The sequence below is a fragment of the Balaenoptera musculus genome, chromosome 10 (genome assembly GCF_009873245.2).
Source record: "Balaenoptera musculus isolate JJ_BM4_2016_0621 chromosome 10, mBalMus1.pri.v3, whole genome shotgun sequence".
Lineage (NCBI taxonomy): Eukaryota > Metazoa > Chordata > Mammalia > Artiodactyla > Balaenopteridae > Balaenoptera > Balaenoptera musculus.
In genome coordinates, this window is record NC_045794.1 from 1,260,007 (window position 1) to 1,279,612 (window position 19,606).

At 57.5% G+C, this 19,606-nt stretch overlaps 1 protein-coding gene across 11 annotated transcripts in view; it reads right to left on the minus strand.

Annotated features, from left to right (window-relative positions):
• CACNA1C (calcium voltage-gated channel subunit alpha1 C) overlaps positions 1–19,606 on the minus strand; it is a 557,739-nt gene that overhangs the window by 405,450 nt on the left and 132,683 nt on the right. For all 11 annotated transcript variants that reach the window (XM_036865102.1, XM_036865108.1, XM_036865106.1 and 8 more), the window contains exon 3: positions 18,001–18,106. In XM_036865102.1, the coding sequence (XP_036720997.1) occupies positions 18,001–18,106 (106 nt within the window). The remainder of the gene's footprint in view (positions 1–18,000; positions 18,107–19,606) is intronic.

Here is a 19,606-nt window from a genome sequence, read left to right on the forward strand (position 1 = left end):
GGCCCGTCCATCAGGCAAATGGCCAAAGGCTGTTTCAGGACCAACGGACACAGGCTGGGTGAAAGGGGGCCGAGTGCTCCACTGACCCACCAGGCGTGAAAATTTACGATGAAAGTTAGATGAGACTCTGCTGGTCTGGGCCACGCTGACCAGGCTAGGCGGCCGGTCCCCCAAACGGTTGTTTCTGGAACTGACCCCTTGCGCCTTCATCCTCCTCCCGGGGTTAATCCGTCACACTTCCCAGCACTGGGATAATCGGTCACACTTCCCAGCACTGGGAGAATCCGGGCGGATGACAGCCTTCGAATCACCCAACACGAAGGGCCGTGGGACCCAGCGCCGGCGGGACTGACCGCCCTTCCCTAGAGGCACACGGGTCCCACATGGGAGCTGGGACGCAAGAAAAGGGAGAAACTTGGCGCTTCCTCCGCTCCCAGGTTCTGGCGACCAGCTTTTCACATCACCTGACCTTGGCCTTCTTATCCAACCGCTATCTTTTGTTTTATTTAGAACCAAAGTTCCCAAGAAGCAAGGAATAACCTGAGTTATAAATCACACTGTAGTGACAAGAGACCAAAATAACCTCGTGAGTGGTTTATCAGCTCCCGGGGGGGAGGGGGGAGGTTGGGGGGAGGTTGGAGTGACAGCCCCGCGCCCACCAGCGCCGGCGCCCAGGCACCTCTCATGGTCATCCTACCCTCAAGGCGATGCTTTGGTCAGCAGTACCCAAAGTGTCTCATCGCCAGGGCTGTGTTCACCCCTGCGGGAAGGTGGGGAGGGAGGGGCGGGCACGCCCACTCCCGCTGGCATCCCGGTCGCCAGAACTTAGCCACCACTGCTGCCCACTAACCACGAGGGAGGCTGGGCCCTGGACTCCCGGCCGCCCTGAGCCAGCGGAAAACGCCGGCAATGAAAGATGGGAGAACAGATACCGGGTGACAGCAGTCGTTTCTGTCATCAGGCATGCCCTCTTTTGTACGAACAGCCCTCACCATATGCACACGTGGGCGACGGGGAGGTGGCTGAAAGGGGACAGAGCCTCTGATGATGTTCTCAAGCTCAGGGACCGTCCCTCAATTTGAGACAAGATACTGAGCTCCAACTAGAAACAGGAGGGTTTAGGAGCCGCCCAGAGAGGCTGGTGGTCCGTGGTCCACTGGGCGGTTCAGGCCCCCAAGGAGACACAAGTGCGGGACACATGGAGGCAACGAGCTGCTGAAACGGCCTCTGCCTGTGCTCTGGCTCCGCCACCGCGAGTGAGGATGGACTCCCGGGGGTCCCCGGCCGATGTATGTGGGGTGGAGGGAACGAGCCTAATGTGTCCCCCTGAGTGGGCCGGTGTCATCCCCACCTTCCTGCAGCCCCCTCACCATGAAGGAGGCCAAGACAAGGTATAAATCTCCCTTCTTCATCGAGACGTTTCTGCAAACCGGCTCTGAGCCCGGCCCACCTCGCACCCTGCTGAGAGCTGGGATGTACGGGGCTCCCGGCCAGACCCCGACCTGGACCCCGAAAGGGATGTGATGGGAGCAGAGTCCAAAGCCGGGGACTCTTCCACCCAGAGTTGCTGCTGAATAGGGAAAGTCTGGTTTTGCTGCTGCTACTCAAACCTGCGTGACTGCCCGTGAGTGCCGAGCACAGCTCAGTCTGCAGACACGGCCCTGTGGTCGGCCCCCGTCCCGGCCACCCCCAAACCCGCTTCCTAGCTACCACTGGCCCGCCAGGAGTGCGCACACAGAACGCTGGCTAGAGCACAGGTGACTTCAATGCTACTTAGACCTGAGCAAAATCTGACTTAGCCTCAGTTTCCTTACAAAGTCAGGGAATTCAAGTTGATGATCTTCCAGTTTTCTTTTACCTCCAGTGACCCATAAACCTCTATTCCTCCCACACGACCAGTAGAGTCTGCTCTGAACAAAGCGCTCGAGCCCAATGGAACCCAGTGGAATCTGTGACGGTTACTCACCCCTCCGCCCAGTCATCCGAGACAGACCAACAGCGCACTCAAGCGAGAGAGAGCCACAGCAACACAAAGGACGCTCGCGGGACCCCACGGCGCGGCGGCCTCAGGCCCTCAGCACCCGCCGGGGGAACACTGACCAGTGCAGCTCCCACGTCACCCTCCCAAGAGGCGAACTCAAAGTACACCGTTGACAATGAAAGTCATCGTGAGGAGGTCAAGGAAACAGGAGCGTAGAGACACTTCCCCGTGAGAAGGAGAGAAGCAGAAGAAAACTGAAAACCCAAACTTGCCGGTGAAACTTGACTCTGTGTCACTGTCTTTAAAACACCAACATAAATAAGCATTCACGGCACGCCGGCCCACACACGTCCTCCACCAAACGCCTTTCCGTCAGAACCCACAGAGGCAATGACACGAGCCTTACCTATCTTAAAGCCACCTAAGTTTCTAGAGGAGGGGAATGCGTGCCTGTCACCACGGCCGCCCTGTGGCCTGGGAGCCCAGCGTGGACGCCACCACGGGCAGGACGTCACCATGGGGACAGGCTCTTCCTCCTCAGGGGTGGGCATTCCTCATCCTCTGCTCTATCCCCAGGGGGCTGGGGGGGTGGGGGAGGAGGGACACTCTTACTCCTTGAGTCCTGTGGTCCGCCAGTTACCGCTGACGCGTCTGCTTCCAAGCAGGGGCTCCTCTAGAGACCCGGGTCAAGACCCCCGACCTGCTCTGCTTCACTCTTACATTGCACCAGACTCTGACCCAACCTGCCAGCTCCAGGCAACCACACCCAGGGCTGAGCACCAGGCCCCCTGCCACACGGGGGGCCCCCCTGGCTGACGCGGAGGCTGCCGGCCCGTTTCCCTCCCTCCGGCCGGATTGCGTCACCACAGCTCTCTGCCGCCCACCCTCCTTGCTGGGTTCCTGCTCCTGCCGCGTGGTCTCTGTGGCCCAGACCCCCCAAGCCTGGATCCTCCCCCGGCCTCCGTGACGCGTAAGGCTGGGCTGGTTCCTTCCACGCTGCTGCTCTCGGGATCCCTGAGCCGCTGGCCGTGCCCACGTGCCCCTGTTCTGGGGTCTGCCCCAGCCTGGACCCACACACAGCCTGCGGGGCTGGGCTCCCACGCCGAGGCCCCGCCTGCTGCCCTCAGCCGATGCCAGCCTCTCCCCGGGCATCTCAGGCCACTGTCTCTTCCCCCAGAGCAGTCCTGATCCCAGAAACTTTCTGCTGTGGTGGACAGTTCAAAAACGGTGAGGAAAATTAAGGGATTGTTGAAAACCAGGAAAGGCAGCGGTCTACTCTCTGCTCCTAGAAGATTCCTACAGCTGGGCTTTTCCTAGACGCCTGCTTTCCAAACACCATCAGCAGAGGTAACTCTTGCAGTGGAAACGTTAAATGGGTCGTGGGCTTTTTAAGTGCGTCCAGGAGAAAGAACTGTGACATTCCCTACTGCTCGCCAGGCCTGTCTCCCCTCTCTTCTCACCAGGCCTGTCTCTCCTCTCTTCTCGCCAGGCCTGTCTCCCCTCTCTTCTCGCCAGGCCTGGCTCCCCTCTCTCCTCGCCAGGCCTGTCTCTCCTCTCTTCGGCTGGGAGCCTGGAATGGACGCACACCGGCCCGGCAGGCATCTGAACACATGCATTTATCCAAGCGTTTCCAAAGGGTCAGGAGAACAAAGCACACGGTCCCAAGACAGGTCAGAGCTGCCCTTTCTTCCTCGGCCTCAGACATTCAAACACCCTTTGGGAGCTCTCAGGTCCAGCAAACTCAGCAGTTTCCAAGTTTATCCCACATAAGGCCCAAATGACACCTGGCAAGATTTCTGCCGCTGCTCAGGTGGCCACCAAGACCACATCTTCCCAGATGCAAGACATCATTGCCCAGAGAACCCTGGGAAAAAGCCAGTCCCCTGTGGCATCTCCCCTGGAAAGGCCAAGAGCAAATTTCAGGGTTGGTCCAGACAGGGGGCCCCCAAGGGCCGAGGGAGGGAAGCCTCACTGCTGGGCTCAGAAACACACACCCTCCCCTCCTTGGGCCCCTCTGGGGACACATCTGGGGGGGACGTGGGGGCAATCACTCTGTACACTAGAAAGAACGAGCGCTCAGAGTCACATGGAGCGTGGTTCAAACCCCCGCACCCTCCCTGTGTGGCCCTGGCTAGGTCACCTTGCCTCTAAACCTGCTTCCCTGTTTGCAAACTAGAGCTGGAAACTGCAGAGTTGTGGACTCGCTGCCACGGTTAGGGTTCCTGGCATGGGACACCTGCTCCAGAATTATAAGAGTGGTGGCCGTTATTAGTCGGATTAAAGGAAGATGTGACTCAGGATGCAGGGACAGTAATACCAGAGCCCTGGCCTGGCAGCGGAGAGTCTGGTTAAACACGCCAGCGGGAACGGCGGGGTCAACACATGAGCAGCGGCTAGAAGACACTCGCGTTCCGGCGCTCCTTGCCCATAGGCGGGATCAGTGTCTCCATGGCAGGTCCTTTCAATGGAATATTTTAACACGAAGGCAGAGCTGTTGCTTCCAAAGAGGCTGTCAGGCAGGAGGGAGTTCATTTCACGAGAGATTTACCCGAGATTTCTCAGGTCATGCGGATGATGGGTTTGCAGCAAAGTGATGTATGTGGGCTGTTTCTCTGCTCCTTCTCTGCTCTAAAGGCCCTTCAGAGACTTCTTTATGATTTTATAATGCTAATTCCTTCAGAGAGTTTTGAAAGATTTGACAGGTTTTATATACGTGTGTGTGTGTGCACACGCGTGTGAACATACAAATTATAAAAAAGCCCCAGAAGTTGCACAAACGTATCCCCACGTCCAGCATCCTCCTAACTGTTCCCAGATGTGCTGACGGCACGTCGCTTTCCAAGGGGCCCCGCATGACCAACTCTGGTAATCCGAGGACTGGGAGTCAAGAACACAGAAACCCGTGTGTTCAGGGTGAATTTTTCAAAATGATTCGCCTGGGAGAAAACCTGCTGCCTGTTAAATTACCCAGAGACATCCCCCAAAGTCCTGGGAAGGCAATCGAAGTCTCCCTTCACTTTGTAATTCACATCTTGTCTCCTGCCAATCTGGCCATGGTGCTTTCATGATTGCCTTCTAGATTCCTCTGTCCTGAGACATGCTTTCTCTCCTCTCTCTGCCCCCCTGCTCCTCCCGGGAATCCTGAGCCTCATTCCACTTTTCCCTCCATCATCTCACCTTCCTGCCTTCTCTCCACGACGAGTCAATGGAAATGATCTAACACTCACCACAAAGAGGCAACCGTCCCCAGGAAGCGTTCAATAGCACATAACTTTGGTGAAGCCCCGACACCAATAAAGCCAAGGGTCTGCTGTCCCGGATTTGGCATTTCAGGCCCCAAGGTTACCCGAGGAAGCTGTCAGTAAGCCTCCCATCAGATGCACGTCACACAGGACGAAGGCACCATCTGGAAGGAGCCAGGCAATGGCAGGTTTACCTTCACCTTCTCCCCCGCTGCGCCCTGCTGCCATCTGCCCCTCCTCTCTGGTCGGCCCCCTTTTTTGAAATCTAGCCTAAATTGCTCAATTCCTTTGGAGCTTCTGAAACACTGAGCAAGAGAATCTCAGCGTCTTTGGGGCCACCCTGTCTCCATGACCTGTGCTCGTTTCCCCAGATGCCATCCTGGTTCTTAAGCCTGAATCGTGTCGACGTGGAGAAGGGAAGACGGGGTGGGTGTGCTGACGGGACTTCCAGTGACGTGAATGTGCCTTGGTCCCAGGGGACCCGTCTGCCCTCTGCCCACGTCTGGGTGGACTCTAGTTGCCCTCCCCCCGCCCCCCGCCCCCCGCGTCCCCCAACACCTGGCCCTACGTGGGTCCCGCGAACACTTAGACCTTTACCGTGAAAGATTCAGGGCCTGAAAAGTCACATGCAAATCACCACAAAACGCCTCTGAAAAAGGAGGAAACGGGGACGAGGGGGTCAGGATGGGGTCTCGTGATGCTCTCCCCACCAGCAGGTAAACAACACGCGGGGTTGAGAGCAGAAAGCCATCTCTTCAAGCTTAATGGGACAAAGGATAATTAAACGCCAGCAATGAGCAGAAACGTGGAAGGGCTTTCCAGATGGTTCTGCGTCTGTCTGGACCCTGCCCTTCCCAACGACCTCCACCCTGGGTAAGGAATCCTGTGCCCTTGGTTATCTTTTCACATGAAATCCTGACTCCCCACCAGCCCCCCCGCCCCCTGCCTAACACAGCTACTTAGCAAACATTCTGACGATTCCTGACAATGACTGGAATTTTGGAGCAAGAAAGTCCTGGACAGGCTCTGAAGCACCCCGACCCCCATCTCTCATGGCTTTATGTGATTCTCTCGTGGAGCCCCTCACCTGAATCAGATCCTAAACCCCTCAAGGGCGGGGACCCTGCTCGGCCTCCCTGCTCCGCCTGGTCCCCGGTCCGCACACCCATGGTACCCGAGCGGTGACAGAGCCTCGGGGTGACTGCACACCCTCTCTCCTTTGTCACCAGCCAACAGCAAAATTCAGAGGCACTGGGTAATCAAAACAACGACACTTTCCATCTGAATAATGCCTCACGGTTTTCAAAGGGCTTCTAGAAGCATCCTCTCTATGAGACGATGCTCCTCTCGGGAAGCCCACTCGTAAGTTCAGCACAGTTCTCGCCGAGTAGCAAGTGGAAACCGTGGCCGGAGAGGCTGGGAAGCTGCAAGGGCAGCGCGTCTGGTCCCTGCTGGCAGCTGCTCCAGGCACGGGGCCACCAGGCAGGGCCCACTGGGAAAATCCAGGCAAGAAACACAATCGCAGGGAAACCCACAGCTGCGTCCAAACCCCATGCTCTGCAGCACTGGGTGTTTATAGCCACGAAGCCCTCCCAGCGACTCCCCACGACGGCTCCGTGACCCGAGGCCCCCGCCCGCTGCCTGGCGTGTCCACAGATGGTAGTTGAGTGAGCAAAGGATAAAACAATAAATGAACATGCAAAAAAATGAATAAACCGACAGGACAGGGTGCGTTGTCACTGGAAATGTAACCAAGAGATGTCGGTCGAATCTAAGGGATCCGCGCATTTAAGAAAAGCTGATTTGATTTATAGACTCACAAATGTCTGAGATAAAACAGCTCTAACGTAAGCAAAGGCCACCAGAGTAAACAAAGAATTTTATTATTTCTCTCCAAGAGGCCAAACCCAAGATGCCTACATTGGAGAAAAGGAAAAGAAAAAAAATTATTCACGCAGAAAACCCTCCTGATTCCAGAAGGATAAAAATGACTATAAAAAATTTTTTTTTACAAAAATGAACAAGCTTTACTAAAAATGGGGGCTACAGGGAGAAAAAGAGGACTTTGGTAACTGAGGATTTCAAATCGTCCTGAGAAGTAAGAAATGACGTCAGGCTGCATCTTCCCGACAGGAAAACACGCTTTAAACGCAGGAAGCTTTGTGTATAATTGAGTTTCCTGCTGAACAGACCTCGCAAAGTGGCAGCGAGGCGAGCAGTCTGATTGGTTCTGCCCTCCCGGAATCCTCTCCTTGTACCTGAGGACCGGTGTGACCCTCCTTCAAGCGGCCACATCTAACCCTTCCTCCTCACTCTTAACCCCCTTGATTCAGCAAGTCTCAAGTTTCATCATCTAGGGGTCGCTTTGGCAGGATTACCAATCCCACCATCGACCCTAAAACATTTTTTCATCACAATTTAAGAGACTCTATGATACAGCTCCCCCTTCCATGCAATCGAGGGATCCTAAGTTTGGGTTTTGTTCTTTCGGTAGCGTTAGCAAAATATTTACTTAAAACAAACGTAGTCACACCTGAACATAAATATTTTAGAGGCCAATTATAACCAAACAATTCATTTTTTAATTAGATGCCGGTACCACTCGCCCTTAGAATGATGCCTCTCGAGGGCGTCTGTCTTAAGCACAGCTGCCTCTTACACGTAGCAGGTGCCCAGTGAGGAACCGTTGGGGAACGAAAGCTGATCACGCCAAGGATGGTCTTCGACTGACCTTTGGGAATCCACGTTTACATGTCAAAGCCGTACCTTCTGCAAGGAATTCTACTCCTGTTGTTCCGACCCGGGATCCCGTTACTCCGACCATAGGTCTAGCCAATTCCCCCACAGGCTTTGGGCTTCACTCGAGAGCAACTTCTCCCAGGAAAACCTTTTCTATCACTTTTCCACCCTCCAGTTCACACGAATCACTGCCTCTAGGGCCTTCACTAATCACGCTAGAATCTCAGAATCCTACACTTAGCCCCTCACTTTCCCCGACGTCTTAGCTCTGCTTTCCCCACACTTGTGCACGAACGCTTTTGCCTCGTGAGCCCAGCCGGCGCTGACCACGGGCGACAGCAGGCCTCAGGCTCATCTGCGCTTGGACGGACCAGCCCCCAGCTGACCATGGTCATCGTCCTCAAACGCCGCCACACCAGTGATTACAGATTTACAGTCAGATGTCTGCAGGCAACTTTAAAGTGAAGACATACTTGCAGCACATAAGTAGCACGTCCTGCTGGAGGAGGGGCAGGGGGGACAGGAAGTCAGAGTTAAGTTTGGGACAAGCATCCCCTCGGGCATAACTAGACGGCCCCACAGCCGCAAAAGCCAGGAACCCCACGTTAAACTCTTCTCCCCAAAGTCCTCTAAAGTGCCCCCCAGTATGCCATCTGAGAGGAGCACGGGGGACACCAAGGGTTGCCCTGGTTTTCCTTCTTTGTGGTGGATGCCTAGCAATAATTTTGTGCACTGATGATCCCCCGCCCCCGCCAGCCTGTGCGGGCCTCTCATTCACGTGCTCTTCGGTGGCCTGGCAGGGGACGACCGGGGACCACCTCTGGCCCCCTCGCCTTTCTCCGTAAGGCCTGCCCGTCCCACCAGCGCCCGCAGGGCCTGACTGGGGTGAGTCCAGCCCCTGGAAGGATCTGCAGAAGCCCGTGCAGCCCCTCCGGCCCCTCTGGCCAGGCCTAACCCTAACCCTTACTCTCCAGGCCTCACCCTGTTCCCAAGGACTCAGAGACGGGCCAGTTCTGACCCTGCCCACGGGCCCAGAGCGTGGACGGACAAGCCCGCGTTCGCGATGGTTCCGTGTGTTTGAGGAGGCCGGGCGGGAGGCAGGGCCAGGCACAGGGATCCTTGCAGCCACCCCTGCTGCGCCGGGGACCCGGACCAGTGGCCCACGAGGGGTCCCACGCGTGGGGAGGGTCCCCCACGAGGGGTCCCACGTGTGGGGAGGGTCCCCCACGAGGGGTCCCACGTGTGGGGAGGGTCCCCCCCTCCTGCCACTCTCGGCTCCACAGGCTGTGGCCGCCCTGCTGCATCCAGCCTGGAAAGGGCAGGAACTAAATCCGGAGCATGGCTCTGAGCTCGCTTGCATCCCTACGCCACCTTGAGAGGAGGCCGAGGGAAAGTTCACAGGAGAAGATGCCAGGAAAGGGGCCAATGCGCCAGGCAGAGCGTATCTGTCTGTTCCCATGACAACAGGGGCGCCCGTCATCGTGAGAACTCAGCTCCACCCGTGGCCGCTGGCATTTCCATCCTCTCCTCCGGGCCCAGCCTCGACTGCACTGTGAGAGGTACCACCTTTGGTTCACAGCCGAGAAGCCCTGAGTCCGGGAAGCAGAGCGACAAGCCCGCTTGCGATGGAGCCGGAACGCGGGTCGGTGACCCCAGCTCGGCCCCGTCACACCTGCCTGTGCTGTGGGCATTGCAGCCCCTGCTCCCCACCTCCCACGCCTCCTGGACGGCGCCGGCGAGGGGCTCCAGGGCTGCCCCCCCGACCCACAGACACAACACCCCCTGCGGTCACTGGTGAAGAGACCCCACGTCTGTCACACACACGCTGGGTGTAGGCCTTGGGGGGCCGCGGGGCGTTAAGGCTCGGGAGCCGCACACCTGGGCTGGAACCCCAGCTCCACCGCCTCGTAGCTGTGCGGCCTGGGGCGAGTTAATTCACGTCTCTGGGCCTCATTCTCGTCCTCTCTAAGACGGAGCGGCTCTAACAGTCCCGTGGTCTACGGGGGGAACTGAGAGGACCAGGCGAGTTAACACTGACTCCGAACGCTGTCTGCAGTACAGAGCGGACGTTACTATTATTACTGGTTGCATGGCAGACCTAACAACTTCAGTCACACAGAAACCAGTACGAACAAAGGGAATAAAGAGGGGAAAGGCTCCCGAGAAGCCGAGATCTATGTTCCCAGATGCGGAAATTACAGCGAACGCGCTCTGTTAATAGTGACCTGCTCAGTCCACTCTCTCCTCCCTCTGCACACACCGGAAGGGTCTGCTGACCCAGTGCCAGGCCCGCAGGAGCGGGCAGTGCACATCCCGAGGGCCGGGGCCGAGCCGGCAGGCACCCGCGGCAATCGGGGTCCCTGGGAATCACGCAGGGCCCCTCCAGACGCCAGCTCTGGGGCCCGGAGCGCCCTCCACCCTCCCGACGGCTTCACAGCAGGCTCAACGCTTGGGGTGCCTAAGGGCGGCACAGCCCCGAGAAAGGATGCAACATGCTCGGAACTTCCTTTAAAGGATCCAGGGATTTGGATTTTATGTTCGAGAAAGGCTTTCCTCCAATATACTTAAATTAAGAGGAGCTTGGTGCAGGAAAGGGGTTCCATTACCTAGATCGTGAATGTATATATGCTGTGTATATAGAACGTTTCCCCCCAAATGAAAACAAGTGGATAAAATGGAGCGAGAGGCGCCACACACTCAGACTTCAAAGCCCTGTCGGGGGCAAGTGCGGAGCAGGCGGCGTCTCTCCTTCTGAAACCTTTCGGGAGGGGGAGCCCCCGCCCTCAGGGCTCCATCCGGGAGCCCCCGCCCTCAGGGCTCCATCCGGAGCCACCGCCCTTCGGAGACGCCTGGTGTCTGGTGCGACCACCCTGCCGCACCAGCCTCCCCACGCTGCCCGTCCTCTCTTCTGAGGACGCCGGTCCTTGGGGCAAATCTTCTCTGCTGTGGGTGGTTCTAAGCCGGCGCCGTCTGCGACGGGGTGGGGAAAGGTGGCACCCCCCTGCCCGGTCCAGGGAGCCCTGGCACCTGAGCACACCACGAGGCAGCTGTCGCCTGACGGTTAAGGACACACGCCTGCATCCACGCCGCAGTGTCTGCGTTTCCAGGCACATCATCTCCCTTCTCTGAGAATCAGTATCCTCGTCTGTGAAATGGGACAACAGGAAGGTCTCGTAGGGTCCTCGTGATGCTCAAATGACTAAGACGCACACAGCACTGGGGTGTCTGCACGTGGAGCAAAGGCATACACAGGGCCCATTGTCACTGAGTCAGAGGCTCCAAGTTCCACAACACAGTCATTTGTGTAACTCTGGTTACCCGGCATGTACCAAATTTATTGTGCAACAGAACCAAGTTGCTCTTTTTTTTAAATACCAGTTAATGTCGACCCAGGCAGGGTGTTTAATCTTCGAAGTGTCTTCCCATCCCCATCCCATGCTCATGGCAGCCCCGCACGACGTTCCAGGGAACAGGGCAGGGGCCACCACCCCCTCACACGTGAGATCACGTGACACTTGGCCCTCACTCCCCAGTCGCTTTGCTCCTCTGAACTAAAGGGACACCATCTGGCTGGGTCTGTCCACTCCCCCGTCCACTCACTCAGCAAATATTTATCAAGAGCCTGGCATGTGCCTGGCCAAAGGCACCGGGGCCAGGGCAGCATCCGGTGGGGGGGGGCGGGGGGATGAATGCTCCACCCTCAAGAAAACAAGTAAGTAGATATGATCATTTACTCTTGTGGGGATTAGAAACCATGTTTGCAAAGCACTGGCTCCTGGTGGCCACTCGGCAAAAGTAATTATTACGACTAGGCAGGTTTCCAGGCCCCACCTGCCGGAAGAGCAACAAACAGAAAGGTTCAGGGACTGGTGGGAGGCCCCCAGGCCAGGCCTCTGTTCCCAGGCCAGCGCCCGCAAGCCCGGCCCCAGAATGGCTTACAGGTCACACCTTACGCCCACGTCCCACCCAGAGCCGCTCCGTGGACCCTCAGGGGGGCTGGGGGGTCCCTCAGTGAAGCACCTTCCCGAGGCCCGCGCGCGGCACTGGCTGTGATGCGGGCCCAGCTGGCTCACTATCCGCCATCACCTGTGCGTGTGTTTCACGCGCCTGGTCGGTGCAGAGTGAGTGTCTGGTGCCTGGGGACCACACCTGCGCGAGAGCGGCCCCGACTCTCGTCTCCCGTGAGTGTGACTCGAGCAAACCCCACGATGAACGAACGCCCAGCTCACGGCAGGAGGACGAGGGCCGGAGCCCGCCTCCCTGCTCGCTCCCCAACCCATCCCGGGGCTCGGGTGCCCTCAACTCGGACCCTTGGGGCATCCTCAGCCCAGCACGGCCTGGAAGGGGACCCCACGGGGACCCCAGAGGCTCGGGTGTGGCCGGCCCCTGAGCTGACCGGGAGGGACACAGGGTTGCTCCAGACACAGTCACTGTGTGTGTGTGTGTGTGTGTGTGTGTGTATGTGTGTGGGCGAGGGGGGGGGGTTGGCCCCTCAGGCCACCAGGGCTGTCCCTTGGGGCCCTTTCTCTAGCCACGAGGCCTCTCTGCTTCCCCCCCCGTGCAGTGAGACCGTGGGGTTGGGCAGCCCAGATGCCCATCTCCTGGGCGAGGTGTCCAGAAACAGCAGCCTCTGGGTCTCCTCACCCACAAAAGCTCTCCCGAAGGGCCCGGGGTGACCTCTCCAGGACAGGACGGAGGCCCCCAGTTTCCGGCTGCAAGCTCTCCGGGCAGGTGGCGCTCGTAGCCTGTGCGGGCACTGCCCTAAGGGCCCACGGGCCTTAACTCATGACCCGCCCACCCAGCCTCGGCTGTCCCCGTTTCGCAGCGAAATGGGAAACCCGACACCCCAGCCTTCTCCCCGGCACTTGAGGGGGGCCCCTCTGACGAGCCCCCTGCAGCGCCCCGCCCCCGGCCCCCCATGACTCCTTCTCTGGCCTCTCCTCCTCCCCCCACCTCCGGGTACGGCCTGGCTCTGGCTCCAGAAAGTACACAGCCCTGTTCTCTGCACAAGGTCAAATGCCAAATATGTTCTCTTAATACTCCAGCCCAAGCCAAGTCTGCGCGGACTTCAGGGTTTGCAGGGAGCTGGGAGTTTTCCACACGCAATGGGTCTGCCCTGCTGGCACCAGAGCTCAAGACACATCATCCGATTTACCTGCAGGGCAGCGGCTACCCGAGGGAGGGGTTCGCGGCGCTATTTACACCGGATGCTCTGCGCGCCAGGTGGCCCTGCCAGTAACGAGAGTGTGAATAATGCAGAGAGAGACGTCGTGTCATGGGCCACTTCACGTTTCCCTCTGCTCCACTAGCACCAGGAAAAGATAACAAAGTGGACGGATTTGGGTGCAACAGTGTACGTTAAATGGAGCATAAAACAACCAGACTTTTACTTAAATAACGAGAAAAAGACTTTAAAAAAATTCCATACTGGAACACTTTTCATCTCCTGGAAAGAGGAGAAAGTAAAGCGCTAGGAAAACAAGGGGGATTGTCCTCAGCAGGTGGAGGAGGGACGGGATGGAGAGAAGGGAGCCGTGAGCGAGCGGACCCGCGGGGGTGTGAGGGGACCTTCTCCTCCTTCCCTGCGAGTGTCTGTGCTCAACAGATTATTCCTGAACCCCACGGAGGGGAAACCTCCGGGCGGCCGATGTGTTCCCTCTCTCTGTCTGGATCTAGAGAGAGCCAGGGGAGAGGGCTGACAGGGACCCACTCACAGGACAGCCAACGTGCTGGTCGCTTTTCCCAAACAGCAGCCCGCGGTCCCCGGCAGCAGGAGCACGGGGGGGAGCACGTTAGACACACCGCAGGCGGGGCCTGGGACTCTGCATTGTAGCCTCCACCCAGGTGATCCGTAGGCACTGAGGTCCTAGGGCCTCTGCTGTAGGTGCAGCACCGTCCCCTCCTCAGAGCAGGACGCTGGAGCTGCAACTTCTTGTTTTAAAAAAGCTATGAGAGTCACGGGAGAATTCTCAAGCTTCATCTCAGGGGCCCTGACGTGATTCGGGGGCCGCGTGCTGGCACGACAAGAACATTCTGGCGGGAGTGTTTCAGTCCTCAAAGCTCAACAAAGAGCCGCCTGCACCCCCTGCTGCAGGGCCCCCGAGGCTGCAGACAGGACCGGCGGCCCCTCCTCCACCCAGAGCCCGGAGCCCGCTCTCTGCACAGTCGGCCGTGAGCTGCCAGAAACGCAAGGATGAACCACCACCCAGCCCCTCCTTATGTGTTTAGATGTCTGTTCCTTGAGCTTCAAAGACTCTGTCTCCTCAGTTTCTCTCCCACTCTCGCTCCTCCCCGTCCACCCATCCCGCACAGGCCCCGCCTCTCCCTCTGCACCTGCTGCAGGTGCAGAGCCAGGCCCGGGGCTCCTTCTGTCCGTCCCCCCTCCCCCTCCCTCCAGCGAGAACTGTCTCTGGAGTCCTGACCCGCACCTGTCCTGTCCAATGTCTCCTCCTGCATCTTCCACAGGCTCCTCACGTAACCCCCGAACTGTCCCCCTCATTCCCTGCGCCTTAAATGTGACCTTTCCCCTCAAGTCCTTCTCCTGGCTGATGGTGCCTCGTGACCCCCGTCACCCCCACGACAAGGAATTTTAAAAATGCATATTCCTGGGCCATGCCACAGAACTACTAAATCTGAGTCAGATCTTCCAAAACGTTGCAGTCGGTGTATTTCAAGCTCTCCAGGCTTTTATAATAACCAAGCGGGGTCAGGAGTCACTGGTCCACGGGCCTCGCTCATGTAGGAGATGCTGATCCAAGCCTTTGGAGCTGGAGCCATAAGTCTAGGAACGATTTACGTAGAAAATGAATGAAAAGCTGCAGGAGTAACTGAGCTCACCGAGGGAGAGAGTAGAAAATGAGACGGGCAGGACAGAACCCTGGTAAAAAGTTCCCATAGATGCAGGAAAAGAAGCTAGAAGACACAGGGGAAATGGGAAGAGAGGTAGCAGAAGACTAAATAATAGCTGTGTCCCAAAGCCACAGTTTTGGTGAAAGTTTTGCAAAGGGGCCTCTGACCACAGACAACGCCGCCATGAGAAGGAGGAAGGGGCGGGTCCAGACCACGACGCTCGTATTGGTTGATTCTGACCCATCAGCCAACGTGGTTTTGCTTGGTTGTTTGTGTGAGGGGTTTTCTAACACCCTTGGCTGTCCAGTCGGTGGCCCGCTGTGCCCCAGGGAAGCTGTGACTTCGTGGGATGCACAGAACGGGAGTTGGACTGAGGCTCCTGAGGTCCAGGGGCGAAGGTCAGGGCACAGTCAAGTCTGGAAGACCCCAGAGGAGTCTTCTGGGTGGGGCTGTTCCAAAGATCCCAAGATGAGACACAGGAGTGTCACTGAGGAACAAGAACCAGTGAGACCGAGGGCACCCTCGAGAAGGGCCCTGAGATCTTCAGGGTGTCCCCAAATCCACAGCTCCAGGAGCCACCAGGGAGGCCTGTACCTGGGGACCTCGCATGCTGGGGTACATGCTACCTGCATGACCCAAGTCCAAGGCCCTCCTAGAAGGAAGGGGCATGGCCATTGGATGCACCATGCCAAGGGCAGTCTGTCCCCTCGGCCCCATAACACAGTGGCCCTAGAGAGGCCCCAGGACGAAGCCACAAGCCCAGGGAAGGGGGAGCAAGGTGCCGAGGAGAGGGCAGAAAGGACCCAGCAGAGGCAATGCAGACCCTTCCTCAGAAAGATTAAATTTAAAATATTATACTTGCATGTACACATGCACCCACCAAAGGAAGTTCAGGGACAGAGCTGGCAGAATGAGGCAAGTGCATCTGTGTGTGTATCTGTGGGTGTGCCTGCATATGTTTTTGTGTGCGTGTCTGTGTCTATGTGTGTGTGCATCTGTGTACGTGTGTGTATGTGTGTGTCTGTGTACATACATGTGTATCTCTGTGTCTGTGTATATGTGTGTCTGTGTGTGTACATATATGTGTGTCTGTGTGTACATATATGTGCCTGTGTGTGTGTCTGTGTACATGTGTGTGTCTCTGTGTCTGTGTCTGTGTAGGTATGTGTGTGTGTCTGTGTACATGTATGTGTGTCTCCATGTCTGTGTATGTGTAGGTATGTGTGTGTGTGTGTCTGTGTGCGTTTAGGATGGAGGAAACCCTGCATCTTCTGAGCACGCTTCCTTAATTTACTATTACCGCCCAACCCGTGGCTTGAGAGAGGCAGTAGCTGCCTTAGCAACTGGAAACCCCTTCAAGCCCCCATGCTCTCCTGTGCACCCCGAATTCCTAGGATGAGGTCCCCCAAGTCCTGACTGCCCCCCACTGCCCTCCCTCCACCGTGTGGCCTCGCCCTCATCGGGGAGGACGGAGGAGCGACCGGCGGGGCAGCCTGGACGGGCCCGGGCTGGTGCTGCCAGTACTGTACTCTTTATTCAAAGCAGCTTTACTGGTACAATTTACACACCAGGAAATCTGCCCGTTGTGAGCGTATGACCTGCGATCTTTAGTAAAAGTCCACAGTTGTGCAACCATCACCCCCGCCTAGTTTCAGAGCTCATCCATCACTCTGTGGAGTGTTTCAAAAACCACGGCCCCTCCCCTCCAGCCCGGAGGGCGTCCGGGGACACCCTGCTCTCCAGCCCGGAGGGGTGGGACCAGCGGCCCTCGGTCACCCAGCGCGCCCACCTGTACAGCCCCCGGCGGCCCTGCTCATCCTCCCGGACTCGGGGTGAGGGGCCGTCTCCGGGGCTAATGACAGCCCCCTCCTCGGTGCCTCGGCCCAGAGCTGACCCAGAGCACCACCGGCTTCCAAACGCCCCGGATTCCTTTTCTAAGTGCGCAGCCGCAGGGCTCTGGGGAGGACGGGTGCGGGGGGGGGGGAGGTGACACTCGGGGCAGAGGTAGCACCACTGGAAGAGGCTCCTGCTTTCCTAGGGGCCCTCTGGGACACCCCTCTTGTATTTCTTTTGACACAGCAAAGATGTCCTGCCTGTTAAGAGACAAGGTCACGCCTCAGCAGGCCGCGTGGATTGGGCCGGTGCTCTGGTTGCCGTGTCGTCACTAGGCTTGAGGGCCGGCTCCGGAGCCTGACCCCACGTGCAGCCCAGGCTCACCGTGACAACCGGGCGACGGCCGTGAAGTCTAAACGGGCGTCGGACGCACTGCCTGACGGGGCCAAAAAGACATGTCAAAGGCTAAAAAGCAGAACTGACTCTCCCGTGACATCACAAGAAGCTGGCGACAGCAGAAGGAGGCCCGGTTCCCTCCTGCTTCTTCCAGAAACTATCACCAGACAGTCCCGTGTCACCAGAGGAAGCAACCAACGACGGCGGAAGATGAGCTTTTTGGGGGTCACGTGAGAAGCTTTGGTGTCCTGGCAGGGGAGAGGAGAGGGGCAAGACTTCCCCCCAAGCCTGCAGCTGAGGCATCCCGGGGCGTCCGGCTCTGCCAGCTGCATTCCAAGGCTCTCCTCCCATGCCCAGACGGCGCAAAGGCCTTTGTGATGACTTCACGCTCAGCCCAAAGTAAACACCCTCCACACTTTTTCCATGGACACATTCTAACCCCAAACTGCCAGCACCGGCCTCCCAATCAACCAGATGGAAAGCCGCCTTTTCCCAAGAACAGAAAACCTTTTTAACTGAATAGTCCATCTTGGCTGCAAAAGCAAACTTTCCCAAAAGCTTCCTAGAAATTACTTCTCGTGCACCGATCCTACAGATCACCTGAGCGAACCTCACCAGCGGAACGAAGGCCCTGGAAACAAACACGATGGAGGATCCAGAAGGCACACTCGCTCCCGCAAACACCTGCCCTTCAAGGCTGCAGTTGTGCTGAGCACCCCCAGGCCGCCGCCCAGAACTCACACTCACCTGCGCCCTGCTCACAACCACCTGACTGCAACAGTATCTCTCAAAACGGGCCGAGATAAGACAGGTGCCCATTTGAATAAAGAGCTAGAGCCCTCGGGATCCAAGCTCGGCTGGCTTTTGTACCATCAAACAAAACACGTTCCACCTTGAATCCACGTGACCCAAGCTCAGGCCTCCGCCGATTCGGAAACGCAGACGCAACAGTGCACTTACCAGGTTGGAGTTGGTGGCGTTGGAGTCGTCCTCTGGAAAGGGAATATAGATCGCTAAGGCCACACAGTTGGCAAAAATGGTCAGTAAAATAATGATTTCAAACGGCCTGGGAAGGGAGTTAAGGAAGTTAATGCCACGTAAGCACCAGTGAGACAAACATACACAGATAGACGTTTCAAAACTGAATCAAAGATTCGTCGAATCTTGTTTAAACAATACATTCCAAGCCCCTTGTATTCTGAAAAGAAACATATGCCTTGTTAAGTGCTTCTAATGGGCCCCGCCAAAATTTTCCCTAATATGTCAAAAGCAGTGGAGGCCAGGCGCGTGCCAGAGTAAACACAGGTTTCTAAAACTTTTTTCCCTTCTTTTATTTATTTAGATTTGCCCTGGACTTCATTTTCCCTCATGTGTGCTCAGGGTTGCTGTGAAAGATTGAGGCCTGCTCCAGCCAGGGCTCGCCACCCCCAGCGGCCCGCACCGGGGCCCGACCGAGCCTGGCGGGGGAGAGGCGGACCCCCTGGGATTCAAGGCAGAGACCTGACTTGAAGACGTTTCAAGGAAATTTGGAGATAGGATTTTCAATCTTTTAACTTTAAATTCGGAGTCTTTTTTTTCTTCCTCCTTATCCTCTGCTTGCGAAGAGCCTGAAGGTGGCCAGGGGCTCCGGACGGCCAGGAGCACAGCACCGTGTGCCGTGCACGCGGGGGACGGCAGCTCCGTGCAGGGGCCCAGAGCCCCTTCAGTCTGCGGAGGCCCTGCCTGCGGTGAGGTGGCCGGTGTCCCAGGGCCTCTTGACTTGCCGGCGGGTTGTGCCGGGTGCTGGAGGGGTAAGCCAAGGTTCGCCCCCCACCCCCCCCCCAGCAATCAGGGAGGTCCTTGTGCCCGGATTTTCTGCACCAAAATATCAGGGCAGACACATTCTCGAGAGAAAAATGAGCAACTGTGATAACAGCCCTTCCACCCTGCACCCTCAATTGAAGGCCAGAGAAGGGGGCTTCGGAAGAAGGGCCCGGTTCATGCTCTTCCAGCCCCATCTCCCCACCTCCCAACACGGCCAAGTTTCCAACCTAGTCTGTGGAGCCTCATAGGAGGAGGAAGAGAAGGAGAATGGCCATTCCTGGAGAAAGGGACCACCTCCATCTCCAGGGAAACCTGCACTCACATAGCTAACGAATCCTGAAGCAGGAAGAGACCTTGGAGATGGTCTGGTCCAAACTCCTGAGGCCCAGAAAGCCTGAGAAACGTTCCCGAGACCCAAATCAGGCACTGACCAGCCAGGACCAGAACCCAGACCTGTGGCCACCGCGTCCACTGTCCACTCCTCTGCCACGGACGGCCCCAGACCTGTGTCATCAGGGCAGCTCGGGGCCTGGAAGGAAGCGGTGATTCTCCAGTCCGGGGCCTCCTGGCTACAGGTCCCCTCGGCTACAGGTCCCCTCGGCCCCAAGGGCAGAGCTGGGGGTCCACTCACCCAGCGTGCCCCATAGACACTGTCGTCGTCTGCGTGTGCCTTGATGTCCAGAAGATGGCCTGCAGTGCACCGCCCAGCCCCCCAGCTGGACAGACACAGAAAATAAAACCACCTCTCCCAGACCCGAGCTGT